At 40.3% G+C, this 22,389-nt stretch overlaps 1 protein-coding gene across 1 annotated transcript in view; it reads left to right on the top strand.

The window, feature by feature from the left end:
• ANKRD33B (ankyrin repeat domain 33B) overlaps positions 1-22,148 on the top strand; it is a 40,960-nt gene extending 18,812 nt beyond the window's left edge. Inside the window, exons 2-4 of the mRNA XM_062499734.1 lie at positions 9,522-9,651; positions 15,277-15,417; positions 21,298-22,148. Coding sequence (XP_062355718.1) covers positions 9,522-9,651; positions 15,277-15,417; positions 21,298-22,148 — 1,122 coding nt within the window. The remainder of the gene's footprint in view (positions 1-9,521; positions 9,652-15,276; positions 15,418-21,297) is intronic.
• The last annotated feature ends 241 nt before the right edge of the window (positions 22,149-22,389 follow it).

Raw genomic sequence — 22,389 nt, 5'->3', positions numbered from 1 at the left:
ATCAAAGGGTGAGGAAATAGGCTGGCACTATTGTGAGTGGCATTACTGAATCAGAGAGTCATACGTTGGGTTGGGCTGGGTTGGGTTGGAAGAGAATTTAAAGCTCATGTAGTTCCACCCCACTGTGCAGCACTGTGTGTAATGTGTGGTCAGTTCCCCTCTTTGGCATCCCAGGAAGGGTGTGCAGTTGCTCTTCTTGGTAAGAATAGGGCCTCTGCAAGGAAAATATTTCACCCTGACGGGTATTTTACTTCATCAAGATGATTTTTCTTCTGAGGAAAAAGAGCTTTTAGGTTTAAGATTTTTGTTGGGTTGGTTGTTATTTGGGTTTTTTAGTTGTTTGGGGTTTGTTTTTGTTCCCAGTGGCAGATTAGCTACTGATGGACAGACATGTTCTGGGCTCTTTCATTACAAGATTTGGGTCTGGTGTGATTTCACAGCCAAAAGGATCAGAGGAGCAGTAGAAAAATGAATTTACAGAAGTTGGGGGAAAACTTGGGAAACCTATTAGGAATGTCTTTCCTAAACAAAACTACAGTACCTTACTACCACAAGAGGGTGCTTTCAAGCTCATCACTGGCCATTTCAGAGATTTTCACAGTGAAAATGTCCTGGGGGCTTTAAATCGCTCTTTACAGAAAAGACAGATTAGATATAGTGAGAGATTCTGACAGAGTAAAAGATTGTACATTCATCTTTTGCTCACTGTCAAATTGAAATTTATCTTTACGAAGATTTTGTGAGTCACTACTTTTGGAGAGATCTCCTGAAAAAATCCTATGCATTCAAACACTCTATTAAGCTTCTTACAACAGATCTCAACTACAGCTTGCCTGCATCTGACAGAACAGAACAAAAAGCAAAATGCATCTATTAAACACAAAGAGTAGTTGAGTCATATGCTTTAAAGCCAAAGGGAGCTCTTTTTGACAGAGTTATGTCAGTGCACAAAATGCATTTCGTGTGGCTTCTGAATGCCCTACAAAATGCTTTTTACATGATACATACTCTCCTTTTCAACTGAAGTGTGTATGATGGTATATGTATATTTAAAGACAAGGAGAGAAGTAGAGTTTGTCAGGCACAGGACTTGGAGTTCACATCTAACCTTGTTTCTGGATGTTCCCAGAGGTCTTATGTGCTGAGAGAGTGTAGTGCATACAGGTCACAGCAGGTTTGGGTATGCTGTTAGGTTATCTGGCTTTGACTATCATTTTGTTTACCATTTAGGACATTCGTCTTTCTGAAAATAGAATAAACAAAATGCTTCAGTCACAGAATTCATGGGAAGACTTTACAATTTCAACATCAGATTTTGAAGTAATCTGGTAATTGAGAGACTCTCCAAAATGTTTTACATATAATTATATCCACAAAAGGTATAGTTTGAGCTTTACTACAAACACTCTTTCTTCCAGTGGTGCCCAAACCCACTGCAGCTTTGTGCAGCAAATAGTCAAAGCAGCAGGTGATCCCAGCCTCAGGAGGAAGCAGTCAGCACTTTTCTGCTTTGAATCTGTCAATAGCAGGAATCAGCTGTTCCAAGCAAAGCACAATATCATACTGTTCATTTAAGCACCCAGAAATACATTACCCTTGTTCACAGAATGGCTTCCAGCCATTGGAAGCCTATGTGAGCATTGCATATCGAGCCAGTGGCAGAAGAAATGAAATGAAAATCCAGTCACCATTTTCTGTAGCAGGACCCTGGTGCTGGTGGAAGTCTGTAATATTGCCTCCCCAGCCTTTCTGCAGTTGCTGGTGTAGGTTGCTGATGTTCAAAGCACCTTGAAGTAAAGGCATGAGCTTTGTGGTGGAAATGCCCTCAGGGTTCATATCAGGATCCCGCATTAAAGATCAGTGCACAGAATCACAGAATGGTTTGGTTTTGAAGAGACCTGAAAGCTCATTTGGTTCCAACCCCTCTGCAATGGGCAGGGACACCTTTCAGTAGCCCAGGTTGCTCAGGGCCCATCCAACCTGGCCTGGAACACTGACAGGGATGGGGCATCCACAGCTTCTCTGGGAAGCCTGCTCCAGTGCCTCACCATCCTCACAGTACATAATTTACATTATTTTATAAAGCCAGACCTCTTGCTTTTTTAAAAGCAGAATGTCTTGTGTTTAGCACTGATGCCAAGGGCTGTATAAATTTGGACTACTATGGATCATGTGCTACTACCACCAACATAATGAAATCTGAGCACTAACATTTGACACTGATAACTATGTGCAGAACAAACAGGTAAGCTAGGATTAGTAAAGGCTGCATTATTTATCAGGGATCATCACTATTTATTAGTTGTACCCAACATGACAGTCTAAATAAAATGCAAATATGAAATTTAATCTGATAAAATTTGTGTTTCTTCCCCTACCATTTTCCAAACTACTTTCTGTTCTTTGCAGCCAGGTACCTCATAAACAGGACACAGAACCCTTTTTCAAAAATGGAATTATGGGCCATTTTGCCATGTTATCGAATCCTGATACAACTTCCTTTTATCTTATGTATAATGATGATAAGCTCCGCTAGATGACCTGTCAGTTGATTTGAAGGATATGTTACTTGTATTAAGCAGTATTTTCCTGAAGTTTCCTTACTTAGTCCTTCTCTAAAATGATATCTTGTTTAGTTCTGCTGTGACCAGAGATCTTGAATGCATTGCAAAGCTTTATTTTGGACTGATTGCATACATCAACTATCACTCTGTGGGAAAATGATCCCAATTTCCTCTCTTTCCATATCAACTTCTCGATTCTTTGTATTGCTTTATTGCACATCAATTGGCTATGACTAGCAGAGGAACTTCTTCCTGCTGAAACTTCAGGTTGATGAGTAGATTCCTAATCCTTTACGAGCTGTCAGTGGAAAATAATACAGTATTTAAAAAAGATTATATTGAGCATGAACGTGTATATCTGCTAGCATCTTGAGCAGATTATTTTTTAAATATGTGCTAATGGAATCACATTAAATTTGCTAACTCAAGTATCTCAACATTAAAATATGCCCAAACTAGTTGTGTCTGCTGGAAAGAGCAGTAAAAGATTTTTCCTGTGATAACATAGATCCAGTTGCTGCTGTTTCAAGAAGTGCCATCAAGTGTCAGCACAAGTCAGAGGAAAACAGCTGGCAATGCAGCCCAGGCCTCCTGCCACTCAGTCAGTGCAGCATCCCATCATATTTTCTCTGCAGGGTTGCTCCCACTGTTAGATGTAATCCTGAGTGTTCTCTGCTTCTGGCCTACTTCTGCCATGGAAATAAGTTCCAAGAGGATGTGATACAACCAGGAACAAAGCAGCCCTTTTCTCTGGTGCTGAAGAGAGGAGGTGCTGGCCATCACTGGCTGCTGGTCAGGTTGTACAGTCCAAAAAAGTCTTCTGTGCTTCATCACCCCCCATACACGGTGAGATTTGGGATGAGGGGTGGTGGCAGATGGAGCAGGTAAGGAAGTGAGACAGAAGTTGCCCTCCACAGCTCCTGGAGCATCCCTGGGGTGCAGGATGAGGTCCAGGGCTTCCGAGCACCTTGGTGTTGTCTTACCTGGACTCTGCCTCATGAGAAGATGAGAACTCCCTGCAGGAGTGAGCAGAAAAAAGGGATCATTCTTTTTTCCCATAATTCTCCAGTCCTCTTCCCATCAGGCTTCCCATGGGCTGAAGATCATCTCTTCAGCTGTCCTCTCCCCCAGACTTTGGTCAAGAAAGCTGTGCCAAAAGGCAGCTAGATGGCTGAAGTTTGGATATGTGGGGCAGTGCACAAGCTGGGCACATGCTCCAGCCTCCCATAGAACTGTGCACAACCCTTAAGACCCCATCAGCTCATAGGGTTTAGGTTTCCTAGTGAATTATTTGCTTTTATTATGTATCTTGATATTATTAAAAACAACAGAGAAGGGTTACTATCTCATAAGCGTCTCTCAGAATTGCGATATATTTCATATATATCCCACCCACTGGAATATCTCTGACTACACAGCATGTATTTATTTGCCTTGAAAGTCTCTTGGCAGTTACTTCCAAGGTTTCTGCCAGCTGCTTATATCACCAGTGATGCTGAAACCAATTCAGATGACGTACATGTTAGTAAATAAGGAAAGTCCCACTATTTTTATTACCTCTTCCTGTTGTCTGCTTTATTACACAAGCAGCACACGTTCTCTTCGTTGTGTAATGCAAGCTTTGCAGGCATAGTAAAATGAACTTTCCTGGGACTATTTTTAGAGGTGATCATGGGGATTTGGATTAGAATAGATTAAATAAGGATTTCTGCAGAGATGATACGTATACCTTTACTTAAAGACAGGTGACCTGACTGACTGAAGAGGTGTTTACGAAATAAGTGAAACTGAACATATCTCAAAAATTGGAGCAGAAAAATTATGGGTCATCATCTGTGTGTCCATGGACTGGACTGTGTTTTTATGTGGTGGACTGCAGTCTGTACTGGTAAATGGATCTGTAAATGCTCATAATGCTACAACGCAAAGGTGGCAATTTTGGGCCTTTAGTATTGAGGCACTGGCAGGGCCAGTGCCATTTAGCTTGATTTTGGATACAGGATTGGGCTTTGGGCTAGTCTGTTCTTTCATTTCCGCTACTTTTGATATTCTTTACAACATATTTTTAACTTAGACTTAATTTTCATTGTTGTCCTTGCATGTGATTGTGGATGACAATGAATCATTATCTCATTTAATTCAATTATATGTGGTTTTAATCACTGCTAGTAAACCAGCCTTGCAGAATTGTCATTAGTGCATTACAGACGCATGCAAAGCAAACTGGACAGTTGTTTATCACAATGCTTGTGGAGAGCAATGGGTAATACCAATTTAGCCTTTTGCCAGACTTATTTTTGTCTGGGGTAATTGGCAAAAAACTATAATAAGCTGTTTTCATTCTCAGCATCTTGGTGGAAAATAAGTTGCCTGAAGAGAACTTTATAAAAGCTTAATTAATTGCATGCTGTATGTGTTTTGCTTGTTATTCAGCTTGAGTTCAATATTGATCCTTGAGTATTTCTTGTGATCTCCATTATTTGTTATGATCTAGCTTACAAATAGCCTTACATCAGTAATTTTGTCATAATATCTGATTTATAAAATTGTCCCCTGAGATATCCATGACCTCACTTAATCAGACATGTTATTTTGTCACTAGCCAACACAGCTGAGAAAAACAGAGTTTTTTATCATAGTGGCAGCACTATTCCAGTTTTTCGTGAAATCAAAGGCACATGAAGAATTTATCATTTTAAACAGAATCAGAAGATTCACTACTTGAGGAGGCTGTTGCAACATTTGATTAACTGTTATGTTAATTTATGTACTGTGAGAAGAAAATATGATAGGTAGTTATACTTTATTTAGAATATATAGAAAACAAGTAGTTTATCTTAGACTGTTTTGCCATATATTCTAAATATTGCTAATTTTGCTGTCACTTCAAACCAAAGGGGGACCTTTCAAAACTGTACTGCTTACACAAAAAATCAGATATATACTATGGAAAAACTGTGGGAAAGCTCTGTGAAACGCCAAACATTCCACAGAGGAAAGACAGAGCCCCCAACACCTGGAGGTATTGTGGCTTCTTCTTAGAAAAAAACCATTACTGAGCTGACTTTCAGCCTCCCCTTGTGTGGAAAAATGACAGTAAATGTTAATGTAGTTGGTGTGATGAATGACTCACACTTTCTTGTTTGTCACACAGAGCCTGTGCAGGGTATTTGAAAAATGAAATAGTATCTATTGCAAGCCTTGTTTCATATTTTACGTCTCATGCACAGAGGATCTGTTTCATTGGTCTGGGAGAATGATGGGCAGCAGCCCTGGTCACTGATGGGGAGAGAGCAAGTCAGATAATAGAGTTTCCTTGGAAAAGGGATACTGTGCTTGCATGCTGTGACATATGTACAGTTACACTGTCTAATAATAGTGTTTATTACTATATATTAATTGGAATAATTTGAGTTTTATTATTATTTAAAATAAGTGGTGTTTGAGGACATACAGAAGGGAAGAGAGGGGAAAAGGATGCAGTTGAAGGAGAAAAGTCCTTTTAGGCAGAGGACATATTTTTAAGAATTATCAATCTTCCTTTCTCCTAAAGCCTTCAAAAGTAGTGAATACTTCTGAGAATTGATCTTACTGACAAAAATAATGGTAACATTCAATTTAAAAAATATAGTTTTTTAATGTACACTGACAATTTCATAATTGCACTGTGGCCTTTCATATGAGGAGCAGACTAATGGATGCCTTGGGTACAATATTAATGTCAGCTCTCTTCTCAGAGTAACCAGATTGTTCAGGTTCAGTATTTTCTAACAAAAAATCCTCATTTATTTTTGTATTTTGAAAAGACATAAGTGCACAGCTGTATTTTCCTGCAGACTGCTGTGATACAGGCTACTGCTTTACTGATCGCTTCAAAAGGCAATTTGCTGGAGGTGATTTTGTACCACTTATTAATTGAGACTCTTGAAGGAGTTCTTAATATATGATAGTATTTATTGGTATATGAACTTAAAGATTCCAGACTAATAACTCACTTTGATATTGACTGATTGCACATGCTGGGTGATCTGTTTGTATTAGCTTTCAGCAAGCAGGAGATAGGATCAGAAATGGATGCAAAGGAAAGAAAAAAGCAACCCAATAACACAAATTATCATTGTATCATTTAATGAGGATTTGGGAAATAACCATCAAATCCAGAGGTTTATTGCAACTTTCATAGTAAAGCTGCGGCCTCCTTCACCCCATTTCAGTATCTGACACATTTGCAATGGTTTTGCAAATCTGATACATTTGCAGTCTGACACAATGCAAAGGAAAGCAGACCCTCAGCAAGCAGTCTGTCTCACCCACCTCGCCATACACCTGCAATGGGTGAAAAAAAACGCATCAGCTTTACAGAAGGGACTTGTTTTTATGACCTCATGCCGTTGTTTGTTTTGCTTCTCAACCAGGGACTGCTGGGTGTACACTCCACTGAATATTGGGTTCTCATAGTCTTATCTGGCCCAGTTCAGATTTGTAAAACCATTCTTCAAGGATGATTTTCCGTGCTACTGCATCATGTAATCCCTCAGAAAGCTCCTACTCTCTGTTGCCTTTCTTTATCCTTAAGCAAGCAGTCTTTGATAACATCTTTGGAAAATAAACTTCAGAAAATGTTGACACCTAAGTAATCCTTCTGTTTTTTAAACTCAGAATGGTGAGTGAGTTTGATTGATTTGAAAATAATTTCTGTCTCATATCTTCTGAAATCAGAATGTCAGTGTAAGATGTATTAGTTCCTATCTGATGGAGGTACCCACTAAAAATAGGACAAATCCCTCAATACTATAATGCAAAAACCTCTTGCAAAAAAAACCAAAACCAAAACGGAACCAAAAACAAATCCAAACTAATGTTTTTTATTAATTTTTAAGTAATACTTTACTATATTTTTAAAATATTTTAACTTTACTCTTTTACAAAGAAAACAAAAAAATGACCTGATTTTAAACGTCTGGTAACTATTTTTAGAACACAAAAATGTTATGTGAAAATATACTGTGAAAATATCCTCCAGATACTGAGTGAAGCAGTTTTTGGGGTTTTTTTCCATTAACGATGATAGCTACTTTTAGTTATTCTTACAACCTTTTTGAAACTGTCTTCAAAAATGCCTTTTTTCTCTTTCAGTGACCAATAGAATCTCTCTTCTTGTTGTCAAAAGATTTTGGTCTCCAAACAATTGCAAACTTAATTTTCTGCTATCATAAATAATGGACATTTTTCTGAATGACTTGTGTGGTGTTTTAAATTTGCACAGCTTTTGGAGTTGTGATGACCTATATCCTGATCATTGGGTGAAAAATTATATTATTGAAGAATTGAAATAATTCTCAAGTCCTTACAAAATGGACATTGATGTTTTTTTTCTTAAGAGCTAAAAACTATTTTGTTACAGTAAAACTTGGATTAATCGGAACAATCCTGCCAGGAAAGTACATTCTTTAGTAAAAAAACCCTAAAATACATGACTTTTGGCAGAATCCTTTGTACAATCTCAAGAGAAGGCTTTGAAGTATTACAGGTTCTTCACAAGGAAATTAAGATTCTCTTTATAAAGCAGTGGTAGGTGTTGCTTCATGCTGAGGGCAAGAGTGAAATGAGAACAAAAGAAAGCAGAGTAATTATTTTATTGAAAGATGTAATTGAGAAATAACCTACATAGCCTGTGAACAGCCTAAAGAATAGATATCACTCCTCTATCTCAGTGAGTGTGTTTGCCACCTCAGCCAACAGAACTACCCAGAATGACAGTGAAACAGGAAACTGGATAAATAACTAACTAGTTAAGATGACAATGAATCAGAAGCCACCATTGTCATATGGTGAACATCTCTGTCTTGGTAATGGGGAAAAGAAATAAAGAGAATTTGGCATTAGGCAAGAGAAAAATGATGAAGGAGTCAGGGTGGGCCACTCTGTTTTCATAGTGCAAGTCTTTGGTGTGAGTGCATTTCAGGCAGGCAGGCAGGGTTACCAGGCAGTTTGAGATCTGTGTCTCTGCCCTCATCCTTTCGGCAGTCAGATCTCAGGCTGAGCTCAGGCACACTGAGCAGCGAGCACTGAGCAGTGCAGTGAGCAGGGAGCCCCGATTTATCTGTGCCTGCCCTCCTCTACACCCACCAGCCCGAGGCAGATGAACGAGGGCTGCCCAAGTAATCCTGAAGACTGGAGATAATGGCTTTAATCCTAGTGGTCAAGAGAGCAGCCAGGATTAAGCACTGTGGTTCCATTTAATTAATGACGAGTGTATTTTGCTGCGTTTTAGGGAAGCTGTCAGTTTGCTGCTGTGGAGTGAAGCACTGTTGGGCTACCAAGCGTAGTTACAAGGTTTACCTTCTGGCTTGGCTTCCTCCTGGAAATTTTACAGCCTCCAGCTGTCATAAAACACATTAAACAGGACCTCTAAAAGCAATTTCATTTTATTTATCATTATAAAAAAAGGAGGCACAGTTTTAATGGGAAATTTGAATTATTTAAAGCTAGCAACAGGCGGTATGAACACAAATCCTGCCTACCAGTTCCCCTTCATGGAACAAGCAGTTGTTTTTCAGAGAATTAATATTCAGAGCAGGTCCAGTTCATCTTACCTGCCGGCTTCATTTTATTACATAATAAAATCAGATTTATTCTCATTTGGGTATAGAGTATATAGCCATATAAGCATAAGCCATTTATAAACAGTTACTTTGCATGTAGTATAATGTAATACCTACTCTCTTAGGTATTTCTGAGGAGTATCAAACATTACTTGCCAAAGGGCAGAGATAAAAAGAATTGTTTTGGATCTGAACATTGTGCCCGGAGCTGATCACTAGTTGTGCTGGTAACTTTTCTATTCTTCATTCTGGAAAAAAATAAAATAAAAATGAAACAGCTGTCTGGAAAGCTTCTTCAGTGAACTCTTCTCAGTCTGGTAAACCTAACTCTCTCTTTATATTTTACTTACAGAATGGTCTTATTGTTGCCTGTTACCAAGGTTATGTGGATATTGTAATAGCCTTAGCACAATGCCCTCACCTTGATGTGAACTGGCAGGACAACGAAGGGAACACGGCTCTAATTACAGCTGCACAGGCAGGTAAGGCTCTCTGTACCACCTCTTACATGCAGGGTCTTGGGAGGAGTGTGTGTTTAGGCTACTTTATTTTAGGTTTGTTTTTTTTTTTTTTTTCCAAATCCCTGAAAGAAAGTATTCTGCCTAAAATAATTCTGGCCAAGCCCACTCCCAAGTAAGTTTGTTTTGATTTTCTTTGAACTAATTAATCTACAGTAGTATTTATCCATCAGATTAAGGCAGAAAAAGCTATACATTTTTGGTAGAAGCCTTAAATATTTTAACTTAAAAAATAAAGAAAATCTCATATCAAGTGAGCAGTATTACAGTGCTTTGCTCCTTTTAGCTGATTTTCCAGTGTTTGCTCTGGCAAGCAGCAGTTGAACACTGTGGACATGTAATGTGCTGCATTAGTGCTTTTCTCCCATGCTTGCTGCACCTACCTCAGAGGGTCTGTAGAAACTTATGACTGTAGGAAAATGTATCATCATTAAGAAACACCTTATCTGCTAAGACATTCTTTATCCATTCCATAGCTGAAAAGCAAAAAAAAAAACTCAGCAGGATTTAGTATTTGCCAATGATCCTGTTGTAACAGCTGATATCAACATTAACCATGTTAATCCTGATGGAGGCTGGAGTTTAGCACAAGGTTTTCTTTTATCCCACCCACCATGGTAATATTCAGTGAACAAGTGTAACAGATCACTAAGATGTAAGAGAAGCTCCCAGGAGAGTTCCTTGCTTCCAGTGTTCAGTTAGAAAACAATCACTTGATTATTTCTGTTTAAACTGAGGGGCTGTGCTTTAATCTTTAAGGGAAGCTTTAGTTTCCTCTAACAAATGTTCACAAAGTGCTAAAGCATGTAAACCCAGAAAAATTTCTCCAAGGGAGGATGCCATCATTTTGTAGTCTAAAAGCTGTTCCAGGGCCTGCCTAGCTCTGCATCTCTGGATTCCTTTGCATCCTCCAGGTGTGCTTTGCAAAGGCAGTCACTTTACAAGGAAGTGCATAGCTGGTCTTTATCATGTCTGCTAGCTGAAGAGCCTGGGATGTTTGTGAGAGTTTGTGGGAAGCTTCTGTCCTCACTCCTGGACACTGGCTGCCTGAAGGGAACAAATTTCCATCAGGGAATATCAATGGACATTACAAGCCACATCTAAAGATTTGAACAGCTTGGTTTCTATGTCAGTTTAATAATACTGCCACTGGACATTTCCAGGTAGTTTCCAGTAACCTTACTTTGTGTTGTACCAGAAAGTGAACTCTGCTAAGGTTCCTTCCAGATGGGTATTGAGTACTGGAAGAAAGAACTGTAACCACATTCATAGCAAAGTCATGAGTACAGTAGCTTTCCAAAGAAGGTGGAAAAGTCTCCAAAACACTAATCTTATTTATCTTCCCTAATATAAATTTGGAATAAAAAAAGTTTAGCACTGCCTCCTTCTTGACCTTTATAACTCATGATAATGAGGTCAGAATTAATCTAGCAGGTTGTCATTGACTGCACTGACCTCTGACCGTCAGTCAGAGGTACTGACTCTGCCAACTTGCTGTTGATCCCAAAAGAAACTGGAAATGGCTGTAGACACCAGCAGCTTATACAAACCCCCAACAGCTTGGATGTTTTCCCCCACCTGTGCTAATCTTGAGCTACAGGGTTTACACCAGTTACTTAATTAATGATCACAAGATACTGCTGCAGTGTTAATATATTACTGTGAAGGTAACATTGCAACCAGAGGAGTTACAGTGCAATAGATGCTGCTCAATTATTGCTGGATGTTAAGTAGTAACACTGAACAGTGTACTATAAAGACCTGAAAGCAAAGCTTAATGAAGAGTTTTTCTTGGGGGGAGGGGGGAGGGTGTGGAGGTAAGTTCAGGCTGTGAAAGTAATCACGTTTTTGCAAAATAAATTATTCTGAGATCACTGTTATTTATACAAAAACTATGACTTTTCCTGTGGAAGGTCTAGTAGCAAATCCACATTTTTCTAGGTATTTTTAAGGTGTTATTCAAAAGTTTCAGAAAGTGCTGCCATTTTTGTTATGATCCACTGACCAGGTGGGCCATCATGTTTGGAACTGGATGGGAAAAAAATTGTGGTCCTGAAGAACTGTTCCTTGTGTTCCAGAGTTTGCATCTGTACTGTAGATATAGCTAGAGATACCAAAAGGGATGAGACAGAGGTCTCTTCACTTGTGCTGAGGAGCTCAAAATCCATACTCGCCCATGCCATTTCATGACCATCCAGGTATGATGCTCAAATATGAGCATCAGCTTGAATTAAATAGGATTAAATTAAAGGGCTAGAGTATCAGAAGATGAGTGAATTCAGTTCCTCATTTTGATTTTGATTTTGAGATTTTCATCCTCCAACAAAAGTATCTAAGGCTGAAGTTTTCTGCATGTCTGACCAGAGAAAGACAGTCTGGAGGAATCAGTGAAAAGCAGTACTTTCCTAACAGGCTTATAAGTATAGAAAAATAAACACAAAGTGCTCTGCTTTGTGCATAAATTTTACATTTGAAAATAGGTCTGTTTGCCTGCTTTCTCCGTATTTTCTATATCTAATATCCCTTTTCAAAGACAGCTTGCCTTCCCGAACTGTAAATGCATTGCAGTCTGCAGCAGGTGGTGCCTAGAAATGGGTGGTCATGCTACTGAAGCAGAAGCAAAATCATTAAACATCATTACAAGGACAATGCAGAAAAAATGGGACATCGTTACAAACAAGCAATTGAAATAACAAGTGGAAGGAAAGGGAGCAAGGAGAGTGATTTTAAAAAAAAGTTAAAAAGAAGGAAAATTACATCTTTTTTCTCAGTTCTGCTGCTGATGGGGACATGGCTACATCAGTGTATAGTAACTGGCATGCACTGGTGTTCAGAGGGAGTTGTATTTGCTCACAAAGTATAGATGTTTTATGTTACAGCTGCCAGTTTGGGGCAAGGCTGTAGAGCTGGGAACACAAAATTGGAAGTTATCCCAGTTTCTGTTTATTAAGAAAGACGTGAGAACACATACACCTAAAACACCCAGAGGATAAAGCCTTCTGAGTGTCCTTGTTTCCATCCATCTGTGAGAAAGCGTTCACTACCCGCAGGCCAAACAGAAGCCTTTTGCAGGTACAATTCAGGAGTGAAATGTTATTTGACAGGGGCATCTTCCTTACTATGCAGCTTATCCTTCTGCCTGTATTACACAGATTATTAGGTAATACTGTCATCATTATAGGCCTTTCCTTTGTGGCAGCAATTAAGTGAATTAAGCTATTACAGGCATCTGTGCTGATCTCTAAATGTGGCTCACAGGGAGAAGAAGTGAACCCTTAGCATGCCAGTTCTGGTAGGAAGTAGATCTGGCTTACAAAGAGCAAGAACCTGCTTTGAATTCAGTATCACCAAAGGAGCTGAGCCCAGGCTCGTTTATTTTAGAGCTGCACCCAGCTTTCACAGCAGATTTTACATCACAGGAGGCTCATCCAGTTTACAATTTAGATACAGGCTGCTTGTTCACGCAGACATAGGAGGACCAAAGCAAACCTCATGGCATCAAATCAAAAGTATATGACAGAGTTTCAACTAAGACTTGGCAGCTCTGAGTTTTGCTTTGAATTTGATATCTGTTTGAACTGGAAATCTGAAGCAAACCTCAGAGGACAGAAGATCCTCCAGATTAAAACTGAAGTGGTTTTCAGGAATCCCTGAGACACAAGACTTCTGGGAATCACAAACTTCTTAATTTTCTTTCTTATTTTACTGCTGGTATTTTTTCTTTTCTGTCACATTTGAGGCCCTTTCTAGTCCTCTGGAGAGTTCTGGTTAAGCAAGGTCTTTCAGGATTAATTCTTAGGATAACCCCAGATTTTAAAAACTTCTCTTGCTGTAATTATACTTTTGGCAAGGGGAAGAACATCTTTAGTGATGTAATAACTGCTGAAAAATCTTCCATCTTATTATTTCTACTTGTTTCAGTTTGTCTTGGGTTTCTGTTGTCAAAAAGTAGGATTTCAGCTGTTCCAAAACCTTCATGAAGACACATGCTCTACATCACTGAATCAGAGCATGTCCTGCAAAACAATCTGGGTCCAAAGATTCTCCCAGTAGCAACTGATTCCTTCCTAGGATTTGATTTTATGCCATAGAATCAGTAAAGCTGAAACCTCTGTATTGAGTAAACAGGACCTGGTCACTTGATCCTGCCCTGAACCCAGTTCACTTTTGCTTTGTTCAGCTTGTTGTGGTTTGCTGAATCTTTATATTTCATTCTCATCAGACTGCACAAGGCACAGGGAGCTTTTTCTTTGGTTTTCTCTGGCTCTGGAGTTGCTCATCTGATCGCTACACCTGCTCAGGTTTCATGGGAGTCTCCAGTTATTCAGAAAGGTAACAGTCAAAAAAATTATAGGAGAGAAAGAGTAGCACCTGCAACACAAATTAATTGGTAAAGATGTTCTTAACTTGCTTTTCAAAGTGAATGGACGACTGTGCTGGTGCAAAGTGACTGCTGATGAAATCTATACCAGATGTGACGCTATAGACTTTTAAAATTGTCCTGTATAAATTATAATCTGCTTCAGTAATGTTTCTAGATGAATTTGAATGGCATGCATTACAGCAGTCAGCTGGTCTGCAGAGTGAGATGAGAGAGTATTTTTACAGCTCCTACTAATGAAATTGTGATTGTTGCAGCTGCCTTACAGACGGCATTATTTCATAGAGCATCAAAGCATCATAAAGTGATTGACAAGTAAAGGGAAAACTGTTTTGAATGAGTCATAATGGCACTAGCTATTCATCTGATAGTCCAGTTATAAAGATTTGGTATTTTAACTGGCCTTCCAACCATTTAGCCAGAGATGTGTTCAGCTCCTCAGCATAGCCTTGTATCTGTGCCTTTACTGTGTGTCAGTTTTCCTGGCATACAAGGCACATGAATGGCAGCAACAGTTGCTTTTAGAAACAGAACTTAAATAATTTATTTTACTACCAAAACTGAATATCAGTCCCATTTTCCACCTGCAGGAGAGTAGACAAGCAGCTTTACACTGTCAGCTGGAAAAATAAAAATGTGGGATCCTACACAAAATATTTCTTTCCCTTGTATCAGTCTTGGCATGGTTTTATAGCATTATTGGCTGGAGCAACTATGGGCAGCCAGCACGTTTTAATGAAGGTCACCATGTTTGTGAGGCTCAAATTTAGCAAGGGAGGGAAAAAGCTGAACCTTTACAATCAGTTGCCCCTGGTGATCGGCCTTCCTTTCATAAGCTGTAGGGATTCCCTCTGCAGTGCTGCTCACTGGGTCAAGAAACTGGGCTCCTTTGGAACCTCAGAGTGACCATTTCTGGTCTTCAATTACTCTCTTACCTTAAAGTGACTTTTCAGAAAGGAGAGCAATTCGAGAGAAGGTGGGAACCCAGGTTTTCCACCTCCTATCCCAATGTTCTGGTCACGGGTCAGGGCCACTTAGCCCTGAGGCTGAGGACCTGCAATGAGTGGAAGAGGATGCAAAGAAAAGATATCTTATTAATTATCTGCATTTTCCAGTTATCAGACCTGCAAGAGTAGATATTTGATTTATCTTTGAGACAGCACCTGCCTTGTGTGAGGTATTTCATCTGCTTTTTCGTTTCTTTAAAGGGCACATAACCATTACAAACTATTTGTTGAACTATTTTCCTGGGCTTGATATTGAGAAGAGGAATGCATTTGGATTCACAGCCCTGATGAAATCTGCAATGCAGGGCCGAACAGAATGTGTGAAAGCCTTGATGATGGCAGGTATGCAAAGTGCTTTTCTTCTTCTTTGTCACCATCTAACGACTATCAAGAAGGTATATAAACCTTGTATATAAACCTTGTTACTGTCTAGATCAAGAGTCCTACAGCTCAATTTCATTGAGAGATCTTGAATAAGGAGTTTATTTCAGTGATTTTGCTGTTACAAGAGTCTAACCCCTAATAATCAGAGTATTCAAAGCTGCAGAATTTGTTAGGTACAGTGATATTACTATCCTTCATTTCATAGTATCCAGTTTCTAGACCTTGAATCTAGACATGACACAGAAAATATGATGTGGTAACTGGTGTGTTATTTTCTGCTAGGTTCTGTAGCCTCTTATTCTACAACAAAAGCTTAGGAATTGGATCATTCATTTGAAATTTTTATGACGAAAAATTATGAAACTACTGTCAGAGCTCAAACACTTCTAGAAACAGATGAACTTTCTGGACTCACACATACTTCATGCAGACGCTAGTTCAGAATTTTCCAGTGAGTGTTATAAATCATCATTTAAAATGAAACTTCAATCCTATGATTTTGTGACTTGTCAAATTTGCCTTATAGTGTCATGACCTATTTTTGTCACTAGAGATCTGAGGGAAGTTTGTTCTTTCTGTTTGGGTCACTAAAGGATGTTTCACAACCTTTTAGCTATGCAAATAACTCCATACTTGTTATTCTGATTCTTATACTAGAAGTATCATTATCAAAATTCACCGCTGTGATTGCTGCCTCTAGCATCTGAAAAGCCACTTCTTGTTTTCATGATTCATGAGTAAACAGAATACTGGGGAGAACAAATCTTTAAACAGCCAGAAAATGGCTTTTTTATCCTCCATCTTAAGTTTGCCTACAGAAAGTTTTATCAGCCTGTTTTTGCATCAGAGACAGCGAGGATACCAAAGATCAACTACCAACTAAAGATCTGGGTGTTAACATACTTTGGATTTTCTGAATTGCAGTTTCAGCGAGTACTTGCAGTTCCTCACATTTTCAGCTCAAAATAGGGGCCACAAAGGAAGTGTGGTAAATTGCCTGCACCTGTTTTAATATCTGAGTATTTTTTAGCACTGCACAGTCTGGTGAAATGGAGGGGAGGGAAAGAGGAAAATTCTCATTCAGAATGGATTTAGAAGTAGTTTAGGACTTAAGGGACACTGAGTGGGTGCTGGCATTGAAGTACTAGTGATATGAAGAAGGTAAAAGAAGTTATTAAAAGATTTGGTAGAAAAAGTTGATTTCATGAATAAAACAGCAAAATTCACTATTAAAATGTAAAAATGCATGACAACATAGAGGGGAAACACCCATCATCATCTGTGGGTTTACTTGAACAGCTACAAAGCAATTATGTGTGTTTAGAAAAAAGTTACAGCCAGGAGGTTTTTAAACCTAGTATCTGTTCAGTGGCTTGGGTAGAGACCTCTGCTGATGGCCAGCTACTTATGGCAATGCATGGGGTCAGCAAAGCAAAATAACTCACCTTCCTAGCTGCCTTAGCATGGATTCAGCACAGTCAGATGGGGAAAGAGGTAACAGCAACGTGTGACAGATGGTCGGATCTGGATTGCCAAAGTGACTGCTCTTTCTGAAATTTGACTTTGTGGAGAGGGGCCAAGGTCAATCACTACAAGATTAGGGCACCCTGAGACACTTGGCCATAACGTTTCTCTTTCAGAGGGAGCCTTTGGAACATGTAAATTTGCTGTTTGTGAGCGCTCAGTGGGTGAAGGGGGCCCGGTGTCCCCACAGCAGTTTGTCACAGGCTGATGCTCTGCCAGCATCGTGCCACTGCCAGCACTTGTCAGGAGAGCCAGCCAGAAATGCTGGTTGTTATTCACGTGTCAAGCCCTGCTGAAATCTCCAGTGTAAACTCAGTGCTGCTTTAGTAATGTTGTCAGAGTGGCCCTGGATCTGGAGGCTGGGCTTTAAACACCATCCATAAAATGGGCTGGTAACAGACGCCTGAGCCTCTTCAGCCCCTGTCTTTAAACTCAAGAAGCCAGTTCTCCATCTCAAAAGGACATTAAGTCTTAATAAAATAGGATATTTATATCCTAAAGGAGCATGTGTATTCAAATTAATTGTGCTGAAAATGATCTTCAGGGGAACTTCTAGGAGAAGAAATGCAAGTGGCAAGTGCATCGTTCCTGAAAGAAAACTTGCAGGCTATAGTTGCACTGAAATGACAATTAGTTCAATAAGACTGCTATCACATTTACAAAGGGACATGACCACTCGTGTATCCCAGACAAGACATTCTGCTGAATGACAAGTTTGTTCAGGAAAGTCTCCTGATTAATGCAGAAAATCAATAAAACTATGGCAATTTATGCCTTAAAAGAGATTTTGTGATACAAGGTATAAAGTCAGCATTGATTTCTGTTCAAAGGTTGGGATTTCAATACTCTGTAGTATTGTTTTCTGAGACAGAGTTTCCAAAACACCTGGGGACCCATCTGTCAGAAAGAATGGACTACTCCTCAAAGGAGGTGAGCCAAGGGTGACAGCACCAGCTCATCAACATCAACAAAGGTGCTCCTTTAAGGAACTTGGCAGGGCTGGTGACAATAACCTGGATCAGGCACCACTGCAGTGATTGCCAGGCAAGTCCATGATGACAAGGGCAAGTTCATAGAGACAAGGTAGGTCTGAGGTCAAACAAGAAATTAAGTCTGTGGGTCAGGGTCCAGACCAGCAGGGCACATGGCCAGGCACAGGCATAGCCCAGACAAGGACCAGAGCTGAATGAGAGCAGCTCCCAAGCAAAGGTGAGGAGCCCCCATTGAGCACTTTCTCATACTGTTCTTTTTGAGCTACTCTGTTCCAGATTCTCACAGCTGCACCATATCAGAACTGAAATGACATTTTCTTGAAGATAATGATAAGCAGCTGTCGATATCTCTTGTTTGTTTACAGGCTGAGAATTAAATTTTGTATTTGAAGACAATTCCTTTAGCTGCTGTTCTTCCTGTATTAATTCCTTGCCTGTTATGTGTTCATCAAGGAAACGACTTCCACATAATTTGCCACAGTCACAGTCAGCTCTTTTGGGAAGGAGTTCAGACTCAGGCAAGTGTTAAGAAGGGACCAGGGAAAGAGGCTAGCCTGAAATGAGAGATTCAAAGATAGGAACTTTGGATAAGGAGGCTCATAAACAGGTTAGTGAAGCAGGAGGGCAGGTGCTGGTATGTCTTTTCCCCTCCCCTCACTGATTTATCTTTAATTTCTGCAGTCATGAACTTCGTCAAACCATTCTGCCTCTGAGAACTTGTAATCCTTTCTTCAAATCCACAGTTCTCTGTGAACTCTTTGATTTGATTGACTCTTACTCATCTTTGGCTCCTTTCTGCCTTCCCACTGGGGCCCTATGCTTGACTCCTGCAGTGCCCTGATGCTCTGTCTCTGAGTGGTCCTTTCTGCAAATTTCACTTAAATTATACTTAAACTGTGATCAACTGTTTTGCTTAGAGTGTCTCATTCCACATCCATTCTTGATCTGTGTCTCCAGCATCTTCTCTTTAGGGATTTTCTGAGAGACTTATGAGTTAACTTAATAAAGCTGAGGTTTTTATCACTTTCCCTGTGCTCTCTTTTTGCCTTTATTTTCCTGTAATGACAAAACATCCTTTGTGGGAAAAGTTATACTGAACCCATCACAATCTGGTTTGTGGTTGCTTTTCCTTATAGCAAGTTCTCATTCTATTTTGAAATGCTGTCTCCAAGGTAATCCACCTGGGAAAAAAAATCTCACGGTATTCTCTGGTTTTTCCCTAAGATCTCTGGTTATCTCCTCCTTGCAAAGCAATGGGATAGACTGTCACTTTTGTGGCAAGATCTGTGTAGGTCAAGATCTGTTGGCTGTTTGAAAATGGACCTTCATCTGGTAAAGAAGCTCTTCAATAAATCAAATGTTCTTTGTATCCCGGCTTTAAACTCTTTCAAGAAACCCAGAAATTATCTGCAGGGCCAGATGAGTGAACCGTGACTGAACGTTGCAGAGCTCAGTATGCTGAAGGCAGCTGGGCAAAGTGCCCGTGCCTGTCCCAGGGAACGTGGTGCAGATCTGCTGAACAGTCTGCAGACTGGAGCGTGCAAAGCTCCCTCTGAGATCAGTCAAAGTTCAAAGGCAGAATATAAACCAAAGGATTTTCAGCTTAAGAACCTGTCTGCCTGACACCAGAGAGTATTCGCTCATTCTCCAATTTGCTTTCATTCATTCACCTTCATACCCATGTACTGTAAAACATCAAGATGTGTGTGCCCAGGATCACTTGGATATGAGGCACAAAACATGGTGCCAATTGACAAGTCCTTGACACGTCTCTGAGATTCTTTTTAATTGATGCCATCAAACCAGTTTTTGGACAGGTCTTTTGCATCCTTTAGCATTCACCAGCTGTAATCTGCTGGGTATTTGCAACAGTGTCCTGCCAACTTCAGCTTCCAAAACCACTTGCTGCTGCTCACCGTTCTACAGCAATTCTTGCACAGGTGCACTTTGAATTGAGCTTCCTGTGTCCTTTACAGAGCTCTTCTCTCTGAGCAGGACTGGATACATGCCACCCTCATTGACAAATGCACACATTCCCACCCTAATACCATGGGAGGACCTCCCTGCGATTTTCTGGTTGCCATGGAATGTGGATACAGGACTAAAGAAGTTGTGAAGGATGCCATAGGGCAGACTAGGATGTCTGCTCCTCCTGTTACTCTTGTATCCTCTCTTCAAGCATCGAAGTACCCTGGAAGAGTGTAAATCCACTTGAAATCAAAACAAAATAAAACAAAACAAAATTTTGCAAGGCCAAAGCCAAGGTGTGGGGTCTTACAGGAAGATGGAGAGATCAAAAGGAATGCAAGGATGGAAAAGTATGCAGTAATATTTGAAAAAAAAATAATGGTGATGGGGACAGATGTCAGAATTGGAGAGATAAATATCATAAACTGGGAATGGGAGGAGGATAGGCCACTAGAAATAATGTCCTTCCTGGACATAACACTTTAAATGTCTAAGACTCTGCTGTGTAGCCTGTATCCCAGCTGCCTCTTGTGGCTGGTCCACTTGGCAGTAACAGAAGATTTTGGCTAACAATTACTTCATTTCCTTAGGGCTGATAATCTCAGGTAGATGAGAGCAGCTGTTCTGGGCTCAGACTGAAGGTCCATCTTACCCATTATCCACTTTTTGACATTTATAGAAACTTTCCTTATATTTGATCACCCTTGTTACCATCTTCTCAACATTTCCTGAGTCTATGGGGTTCTTTCAGACAGAAGACGACAGGAATTGCACATTTTTTGTTTTGTTTTCTCTATTTTCTCAATTTTTTTACTTGCCTTCCCCCCCATTTTTAATGCTTTTAAAGAAATTCTTTATATTTTATTTGCTGTTTTTACCCTTAGTGAGCAGTGAGTGGATATTTTCATTGAACTTGTGATCATTAGCCTAAGACCTTTCTTACAAGTGGAAGTGACCTGTACAAAGTCCACTATTCTATATGGGGAAGGATCTCTGTGCAAAGTATTTTTTCTTTCCATATCTGTAACGCTTTTCTTGTGAGCTCAAGTGAAGGGATATTAAAATGGTATTCAAGATTAAATGCAAGTGAAATTCATTATTTCATTATTTGTAATTTCAAGAGAATTTCATATATGCAGTCTAAATGTCTTTTACCTTGTTTTAAATAAATAGGGAGTTCATAAAGTCAGGAACCAGATCTATCCTTATTGCATGTTTGTTTGGACACAAATATTATTGTGTATTTTAGGTGACATTTTCTTGCAGGGATCTGCCTGACTCACCTCTGATCACAGCAACAGAAATATGGGTGGTTTGATTAATTAACACTAATTGTTTTTCTTTTTCTTTTGAGGGGCAAATGTTCATGCAACTGACCCAAGCCGTGGACTGACTTCATGGGAATGGGCTTGTTTCACAGGAAGATCAGAGTCTGCCTTTGTCATGCAGAAGCTGATGGACAGGCCATGCCCAGAACAGTTTTCTGATCAGTATAAACCAGAATGGCCAAAAATGAAGGAACTTCTTGCCAGGGCTGCAGAGCCAAAAACCTGCTTGCAGAAGATTTCTGAGTGTGTAAGGGCAGCTGTCTCGTTCCGCTCTTTCTATGGCCCAGAAGAGGACGGGGTCCTTGACCACATGGTGAAGGTGACAACGAGTTTGGGAAGTCCTTTCATCGCTCTGGCATGCCGGACTGTGTGCCCAGGCAGCCCACCTTGTGTGGGAAAACGCAGACTGGCTGTGCAGGAAATCCTTAGGAAGCAGAGAGCAGAGGAGATCCGATCTCAAGACAAAGATCACGTTAGCAGCTACGAGAAGCTCTTTCAGAACTCCAGAGTCACAGTGGTGCCCAAGAAGAAGGAGCGTCGAGCCAGCCTTCAGCCCATCAGCATTGCAATGTCCCAGGTGAGCACAGTAGCCACGAGGAAAGCAAGCCTCCTGCCGCTCCACCTGCTTCGACGGAGCAGTGTCCGGCCGGGATTTGTCATCCCCAAAGTCCGTGTCAGCAAGGCTCCTCCACCCACCTTCCAGCCAGAAAAGGCGAGAAGGAGGAGCAGTGCAAAGGACGACCCCTATCTGCAGATTCCCAAATGGAGATACAAGGAGTTAAAAGAGGAGCGGAGGAAAGCAGAGGAACAGGAGAAGAATAGAGCAGCAGAGGCTCAAAAGCTAAGGCAGGTGTCTCCTGCCCAGAGCAGGACCTGACCTAAAGGCAGCTGCTGAGAAGGTTCTTGAGCCACTGGTCTTGTTATCCTAGCAAGATAACAGACTGAATGCCTTTGTGCATGCCCACTGCTCATGGAGATGGAATACTGAGTCATGGCCTATGAGGAGCAGAAATACAGCAAGGGCTATGCCACAGCATGTCTGATGGTGGAGCAGGAAGGTGTTCTGAGCTGGAAGACTTACTAGGTTTATGAGTCTGCTGTTGGTGGGATCTTCTAAG

The sequence above is a fragment of the Cinclus cinclus genome, chromosome 1, assembly GCF_963662255.1.
Source record: "Cinclus cinclus chromosome 1, bCinCin1.1, whole genome shotgun sequence".
NCBI lineage: Eukaryota > Metazoa > Chordata > Aves > Passeriformes > Cinclidae > Cinclus > Cinclus cinclus.
This window is presented reverse-complemented; position numbering and strand designations above follow the sequence as displayed.